Source organism: Scardinius erythrophthalmus, assembly GCF_964197995.2.
Source record: "Scardinius erythrophthalmus genome assembly, chromosome: 3".
Taxonomy (NCBI): Eukaryota; Metazoa; Chordata; class Actinopteri; order Cypriniformes; family Leuciscidae; genus Scardinius; species Scardinius erythrophthalmus.
In genome coordinates this window covers 44,560,374-44,569,351 of record NC_138223.1, presented here as the reverse complement: position 1 = coordinate 44,569,351, position 8,978 = coordinate 44,560,374, and the positions used below count along the sequence as shown (strand labels likewise).

The 8,978-nt window shown below is 41.0% G+C and overlaps 1 protein-coding gene across 1 annotated transcript; it reads left to right on the top strand.

Moving 5' to 3' along the window:
• Positions 1–5,414: 5,414 nt before the first annotated feature.
• On the top strand, positions 5,415–8,976 carry sertad2a (SERTA domain containing 2a). Its single transcript, XM_081362051.1, has 2 exons — positions 5,415–5,673; positions 7,906–8,976. The coding sequence occupies exon 2, from the start codon at positions 7,917–7,919 to the stop codon at positions 8,649–8,651; it is 735 nt and encodes a 244-aa protein (XP_081218177.1). The 5' UTR covers positions 5,415–5,673; positions 7,906–7,916; the 3' UTR covers positions 8,652–8,976.
• Positions 8,977–8,978: the final 2 nt, after the last annotated feature.

The window sequence follows — 8,978 nt, the reverse complement described above, 5'->3', positions numbered from 1 at the left end:
CGGTCGTACAGGGACTGGACAGCCCTTAGCAAAGGACCCCCAACCCCATACTCCCGGAGCACCCTCCACAGAACGCCGCGAGGGATACAGTCGAATGCCTTCTCCAAATCCACAAAGCACATGTGGACTGGTTGGGCAAACTCCCATGAGCCCTCCAGCACCCTGTAGAGGGTATAGAGCTGGTCCAGTGTTCCACGGCCTGGACGAAAACCACACTGTTCCTCCTGAATCCGAGGATCTACTATCAGCCGTATTCTCCTCTCCAGTACCCTGGCATAGACTTTCCCGGGGAGGCTGAGAAGTGTGATCCCCCTACAGTTGGAGTACACCCTCCGGTCCCCCTTCTTAAAAAGAGGGACCACCACCCCGGTCTGCCAGTCCAAAGGCACTGTCCCCGACCGCCACGCACTGCTGCAGAGGCGTGTCAGCCAAGACAGCCCCACAACATCCAGAGACTTGAGGTACTCAGGGCGGATCTCATCCACCCCCGGTGCCTTGCCACCGAGGAGTTTCTTGACTACCTCGGTGACTTCAGCCTGGGTGATGGACGAGTCCGCCTCTGAGCCCTCAGCCTCTGTTTCCTCAATGGAAGACGTGTCGGTGGGATTGAGGAGATCCTCAAAGTATTCCGTCCACCGTCCGACGACATCCCCAGTCGAGGTCAACAGCTCCCCACCTCTACTGTAAACAGCGTTGGTAGGGCACTGCTTCCCCCTCCTGAGGCGCCGGACGGTTTGCCAGAATCTCTTCGAGGCCGACCGATAGTCCTTCTCCATGGCCTCACCGAACTCTTCCCAAGCCCAATTTTTTGCCTCCACAACCACCCGAGCCGCAGTCCGCTTGGCCTTCTGGTACCCGTCAGCTGCCTCAGGAGTCCCACAAGCCAACCAGGCCCGATAGGACTCCTTCTTCAGCTTGACGGCATCCCTTACTTCCGGTGTCCACCACCGGGTTTGGGGATTGCTGCCTCAACTGGCACCGGCGACCTTACGGCCACAGCTCCGAGTGGCCGCGTTGACAATGAAGGTGGAGAACATGGTCCACTCAGACTCAATATCTCCAGACTCCCTCGGGATCTGGTCGAAGCTCCGCCGGAGGTGGAAGTTGAAGATCTCTCTGACAGGAGATTCGGCCAAACGTTCCCAACAGACCCTCACAGTACGCTTGGGTCTGCCGAGTCTGTCCAGCCTCCTCCACGGCCATCGGATCCAACTCACCACCAGGTGGTGATCAGTTGACAGCTCTGCCCCTCTCTTCTCCCGAGTGTCCAAGATATATGGCCGGATGCCAGATGAAACGACCACAAAGTCGATCATCGACTTCCGGCCTAGGGTGTCCTGGTGCCATGTGCACTGATGGACACCCTTATGCTTGAACATGGTGTTCGTTATGGACAAGTTGTAACTTGCACAGAAGTCCAATAACAGAACACCGCTCGGGTTCAGATCAGGGGGGCTGTTCCTCCCAATCACGCCCCTCCAGGTGTCACTGTCGTGGGCGTTGAAGTCCCCCAGTAGAACGACGGAGTCCCCAGTCGGAGCACTTTCCAGCACCCCTCCCAGAGACACCAAGAAGGCCAGGTACTCTGCACTGCCGTTCGGCCCGTAGGCACAAACAACAGTGAGAGACCTATCCCCGACCCGTAGGCGCAGGGAAGCAACCCTCTCGTTCACCGGGGTGAACTCCAACACATGGCGGCTGAGCTGGGGGCGTCACAGTCTTTGATTTTGACTCCATCATAAAGGGTTTTTTGAACCGCTCTTAGTCTGACCCGTCACCTAGGACCTGTTTGCCTTGGGAGACCCTATCAGAGGCTTATAGCCCCGGACAACATAGCTCCTAGGGTCGTTCGGGTACTCAAACCCCTCCACCACGGTAAGGTGGCAGTTCAAGGAGGGGTCAGCTTTGATCACCTGAGTAAATTACATTTTACAGTATATTACATTATAGAGCTGCACAATTCTGGGTGAATTAAGAATCACACGATTTTTTTAAAATAAAGATCATGATTCTCCCACTATTCTGAATAGACAACTAAACAAAATAACATGTAATTGATTAGAGGTTCTGACAAAATGTTATTTTCTGCAGCTATTTTTTTAATGGTCACTTGTCTCCACCTACTGGTGTAACGATGTAATTGATACAATCGTTATTCAATGCATCAAGTTGCTTTCAGAAGCTGCTTTTTTTCAATCAGTTTTACTACAAATTCCATGGTTAAACTATGGTAAATTTGTGGTTATCACGATTTAACTTCAATAACCATGTGTTTTTGGGGGTTTTTTCGAGGTTTTTTTCATAAGGGCGTTGCCATTTAGGAATAAGATCACGTGGGTGTTTGAATCGAGATCTTTTAATGATTAATCGTGCAGCTGTATTATAATAGAAAAGTTGTCTTAAATTGTATTATTACATGGCTTGGTTGAATTCCAATGTAGAATGTGGTCTGTTATTTCTTGATAACAGACCGCTGCGAAGTAAAACACACCGTTGCCATGAAAAACAGAGCGTTGCTATGGATGCGGAACGGACTATTTTCTTTAGCGGAAGCAATACAATCGTTTTTAAATCAATAAACTCCTTTTTAAATCAATATTTTATGTCAAATTATTTATTTATTTTGTAGGTAGCCATGTAATAAGCGGGATAATGTATAGCGAGGTGGTTGTTATAACAACCCCTTCAGGCTGATTCCAGCCTGTCGGGTTGTTATTCGCTATAACAACCGCCTCGCGATACATTATCCCTTACATAATATTTCACAATATTATGTTGTTTTTTTTTTTACTGCATTTTAGATCAAGTAAATGCAGCCTTGGTGAGCAGAAGATACTCATTTAAAAAAAAAAAGTAAGTATTTTCATGGGCTTTTCTTACAAAAAAAATGCATTAAACAAATAAGTCAGAGAACATAGTAGGCAAAACTCAGGAGAACATGACAAAACCAGTCTTTAATCCAGAACAAGAAAACTCAGGAGAAAAAGCGTTAACATAGTCAATGTCAGACAAAGGAGAAGAAAGAAACTCAGGGCTTAAATACATGAGGAATGTAATCATGAAGGGAAACAGGTGTGAGAAGCTAGTTAACAATCAAGGAAATGAACAAAGCAGGTAAAACAGAACACACACGTTACAGTAGTGAGACTCCGCTCAGAAACTGCAGTAAAATCCCTCAATGACAGTGAAGCGGCACGCTTACATGCCTGAAGTGGGACATCTGCACGCCTCCACACACACTCCAGCTGTCCTCGCCGGGCCTCAGGGGTCAGAGGTCAGGGTCAAGGACAATGCCGATCCAGATCCTTTGTTTTGTTGTGTGTTTCTGGGAGACGGAGGGTCGTGGGTCTGACGGCGGGAGGTGTGTGTGTGTGTGTCTGTGACAGCTGGAGGAGGAACAACAGTGTGAGGAACGACAGACTGTTTGCATTCAAACACGGATGATATAGTTAATCATCAAATGATCGTGCAAACAATGATAGTGTGCTTTATTCTTGGCCATCATCTGCTGCTCTCATTCAGTGTACAGTCAGTCTGGGATCTTTTTCTGCAAGCATCCCAGGATATCAGAAGCACTCTGAAATGCTGATCTGAAGATGAAGGTTGTGTGTGTCTGATGTGGTGACTGGGGTTCAGCTGCTTTATCTTCCTCTTGTTCAGGCCATCTGGAGGACATGAACCGAATGAAGGAGAAGACGACCTCCAGGACCATTCGTCATCAGGTGGAAATATGCCTGAACATTCTGACACACAAAGAGTCCAGACTCGTGTTCGCATCGACGTAACCCGAGAGAGACTCACCCTGGGTATAACACTGCTGATATGGGCTTCTCTGGTGTGAATACAGAGATCCTCGAATTACTCAAATTTGGGTCTTTCATATGTTTATGAGTCTTAAAATTTATGCTTAAAATTTTAATATTCACTGTACATCCTCTTACACAAAGGTTGGATCTGTAGAAATGTGTAGAGAAAAACAGTAAAAAAAAGGTTTACAAAAATACATTATAAAAAAATAAGATTGAAATTATATAAAGATTATATATATATATATATGGGGTGTCGGGGTCCCTCACATGATGATGAAGATCATATTTGGGGTCTGTGACACCTAAAAAGTTGAAAAAGCATATAATCTGAGAAATGTTTGAATTGAGATCTCATATTGCAGACTTTCATAAACTGGCAAATCTGAGAATAGTTGAGAATGTTTTCTGAAACTTCTCTGTTTGATCTCTGTCTAGTTTCTGCTGTCTATGAGAAAGTGCACATAAACTTGAGTTACAATACGAAATAGCTATATTTAGCTCGATTCTCTTCTGAAGAGCTCGTGTCGTGAATACTTCACATATTTGCGGCTTTTCCACGGGAGCGCGGAGAGCGAGGTCACGTTCATTGACATATGCAGACAGGAATGAGGGAGGAGGAGGGGGGACAGACATCTGTAGCTTTGCTAAGTCGTCTGATTCATTTCTGTGAATCGATTCGCTCGAGCGATTCATTTCAATGATCACGATCATTTACGCGATCACGTCGAAAGTTTATTTTCTTGTTTTATAGGAAAATCATTAGTGTTGACATTGTTCTTATTTTTATATATAATTATGTTTACTGAATTTTCATTATAATACAAATATAACAAGACATCACAAATAAATAAATAAAAACAAAACAATACAATAAAGGAACACAAATATCTTAGATTTGTGTATTAAACAGGACTACACCATAATAAAAACAGAGAATATAATTAGAGATATAAATTATATTTAGAGAATAAAAACAAAACAATAACATATTTCAAAAAGATTCAGAAGAGGATTCACTGTCCAGAGAGTTATACATGTTATACAGCAATATTATATGTAATACATAGGGCGAAGATGAGTTTCCAAATAGTTCAGAAATGGGTCCAGACTTTATAAAACTGGCATGCATGTTTTTTGATGTAATGCATAGGTAAGACACTCCAGGTGAAAATAAACTCCAAATAGCGTGTGGCATTAGTGTTGACATTATTAGTAGCTACTAGCTAATGTTACTTCCCCTTAAGAAAATGATGGGTTTTACTACAAATAAAACAAAAACATGAATGCATTTGCTATATGCTACATGTTAACCACAAATTAACCATGGTTTTGCTACACTAACCATAGTTTAACCATGGTATTTGTAATAAAACTGTTATTATAAGCCTATACTAATCAATCTGGGGGGAATAAAACATGGTTAGGCCTACTAGTTTACATTTTTTTACAGCGCCAATTGACGATCTTGCTTGTCAATTGTAAACTACCTGTACTAGGCTAATAAACTATATAGTTTATAGTTGTTTTTTTCCAACTATTACCATATTTAACTCATCCCTTCGAGCAGCAAAAGCGTTTCTTCAGTCGGGTGGACTGAATGATTCTAACGAACCGATTCAGATGAATGACTCATTCACCAGTCGACATCTGCGAGGCTTACGTCACTCGTGAAGACTCCGCTCGCGGGTTTCTCGGAGGCGGAATAGACTCGTCCGCGCGTCGGTCGGAACGAGTGACTTCACGAGCTTCACGTTATAACGCCGAACACGATCGCGTGAGCCGAAGCGGACGCACGCGACTGAAAGAGTGAAGGGTTTACACGAGTCCGATGAGCAGCCTGAAGTCCTCGCTTGACCTGCGTGTGGTGAGTTCACACGAACCAGTTCAGTTCAGTTCACTCGCGAGTCTCGTGAAGCGCTCAAAACATAGTTAATCGTAAAGGTCATTTTCTTAAAAAAAAATAGGAAAAAATTAGAGAAAAGGTAAATGGTTCGATTTAAAGGTCAAACATTTTTCTTAAAAGAAAAAAAAAATTAGAACAAGGGTAAATGATCGGATTTAAAGGTCAAAACTTGTGTTTTATATGACTGTACGGTATATTATTTATATTTATTTATTTTTGGAGTTGTAATGTATTGAAGGTCTAACTAGTTTTGGATTGTCTTGACAGTAGTAGTAAAACAGTAGGAGTATTTAAAGCCCCTGAATCACTGAAACTCGAGCCGTTGTGCAGAATGCACTGTTACTGCGGATGGTCTCGGTGGGCTAATCACGCTGTCAATCACATTTCAGATGGGCCTGTTGTATTCTCAGTACTTGTCGATTTACTTGAAAATGTCAAAGACAGCCCTGAAGCTTTCATTTCACTGTGCAAGCTGAGGTTTCACTTTGAGCTGATATAATGTGGGCGTGCAGCGCTAAATGTCACGGGTTCACTTCACTGTCATCAGTTAAAGAACCTCAAGTTCCAGGTTTGCTGTGAAATAATGTGAATATCCACGCTTTTAACTGGCGCGAGAACAGCACAGAGAAGTAGATTCACGTTCCTGCACATCTACTGTCAACTTCTTATATTAGGCTATGACATCACTTGTACACGATTATGTCGTCACGCGCAATAAAGAACGAACGAGATTCGAAAATAAACGTTTGGATTTAGAATTCTAGAATTGTAAACGGTTCTAGAACGCGGGCTGTCTCTGTGTGAGCGTGACTCGGACTCTGGATGCGGTTCACATGTGAACTGCACGTGATTGTTTGTCATTTAGTTTGGGCTCAAACTTTTCACCAGAACTACCAGCCATTGAGCCTGTGAGGAAGTGACGCGACTTTAAAGCAAGAGCTCTGATTTACAGTAAATCTCAGAGTCCAGAGAGAAGAGTCATGTGTGTGTGTATCAGGAGTTTTTCTGCGATGGATGTTGAGTAAGAGGAAAGTACGGTGCGTTTGGCTATTCTATAGAGAGAAAGACTATTTTTCTCCTTTGTTTTCATCTAAGAAACAACAATTGATTTGTGACCAAACGTTCATTGAGCAAAATGTTCAAATATGTAGGCCTACGCGATACGATATGTGTATGCTACTGTATTTTAACTAATAATTAAGTTCATTTATTATTTTTTTATTAATAAAATATTTAAAATGTTGCTATAGGAAATGTTTAAAATAAAAAAAATACATTTTAAAATAAAATAAAAACTGTCATTGTCATAGCTACACTCAATTAAATTGAATAATTAAGATATAATTCATATATTTCACATTTAATTTTATTATATTTATTTTATTTTTAATTCAACGTTACTATAGAAAACATTTCAATAAAAATAAAAAATACATTTTAAAATAAATTATTTTTCAATACATATTGCCATTTTGATACATTAAATTTTATTCATGAAATGTATGAAGATATTAATTTTAAAATATTTAATAAACACGGAATCTGCTCATTTGAACTAAATATTTGTGTTGCTTTTTACATAAATCAAATATTTTACTATTGAAAACATTAAAAACAAAAAATGCACATTTTAGTAAATTTTGGTATTTTATTACATTAAAGTTAAGATATTAATATCAAGATGTTTAATAACTAACACAAAATCTGTTCATTTTATTACATTTATTTGTGTTGCTTTTTAAATAAAACATTTGAAATATTTTACTATAGAAAACATTTTAAAACAAAAATGTCAGTAATTTTAGTAAATATTGGCATTTTATTTAATGTTGTTCATTAATATATTAATTCGGTTTATTTTATAAATTTTTTCCTCATTACTTTAACAAAAACGTTACTATAGATTTGAAATAAAAATAAATATAATTTTTTGAAATAAATAAAAATATTTTAACTACAGTAGTCAACATTTCTACAAGTGGATCAAAACCTTTCATCAAAGTTATCCGTGAATTTTGAACAATACCCGTTCTTGCTTTAGGACAACTTTTAACTTTATTGATCCACTTCAAATATTGACCACTGTATAACCATAAATCATAAATATATATATATATATTAATTAAAATATGAATATACAAATATCAATGTTTTTGATGCACTTTGCTTCATCACTGTGTGTGTCTCTCTTAGATAAACGCTTCATGTTGGGTAAAGGCGTGAAGCGTAAGCTGGAGCAGGAGGAAGAGGATGGTGTGATGAAGATGGAGGCGCCGCCGCACACCTGCTACTGGTTTCAGCGGCAGACGGTGCTCAACCTCTCCTTACTGAAGCTGCACACCCGGCCGGGACACGGCGAGCCGGACCTGGCCCGCAGAGTGCTCATCACGAACACACTCCGGCACATCCAGGACGAGCTGAGAGGAGAGGAGTGTGTTTCCAGAGCGCAGACTCCCTCGTCTCCTGTTATGAAGGACACTTTCAGCACAGCACTGGCTGAAATCGAAGCTCTGTGTCCGACAGTGGGAATAACTGCTTTATTCTCCACATCCGACCAGGACGTGCCGGACATCACTAGTGGCACTGACTCGGATAATTCAGGAGAACTGAGAGATCCAGATCTTTCTGAAATGCACAGCATTGTGGACTCCTCCATTTCACTCTCTGACTCCGCCCCATTCACATCTAGCCACGCCCCCTCATGCCTCGCTGACTTCTCATTGGACGATTTCCTGTTCACGGAAATAGACAACTTCCTGTTCGACAGTACCCCGTGCAGTTCATCCCTGAGCGTTTCCATGGTTACGGACGACCTCGTCAAGACGCTCGCTGGTTACGGAAACGGCGGGACGAGCCAATCGGCTCTTCCGTCCAATCAGACGTTCAAACTTGATCTGAACGAACTGGACCACATTATGGAGGTTTTGGTTGGGTCATAACTTGACAGGCGTTTTATACATTTTGTACTTGCATCAGGAAATATTAAGGTCTGTTTTCTGTATTATGGTATGTACAGCAAAAAGGTTACGTATATATGCGTATGTTCGTATATTTATTTTGATACAGTAGCAATGTGATGTAATATATTGCAGCCATTTTGTAATATCATTATGATGTGATAAAGTGATATTTTAATACCTTTTTCTTGTGGAAATTTGATATGAATTACACTATTTTAGTATTTAAAATTTTTAAAAATTATATACACATTATAAAATTGTGTTCAGTTTGTCCGATTAAATACAGGCATGAATGAAAGTCACCAA

Excerpts from the sequence above, each read along its gene's own strand:
- sertad2a (XM_081362051.1), top strand. The coding sequence starts at position 7,917 with ATGTTGGGTAAAGGCGTGAAGCGTAAGCTGGAGCAGGAGGAAGAGGAT.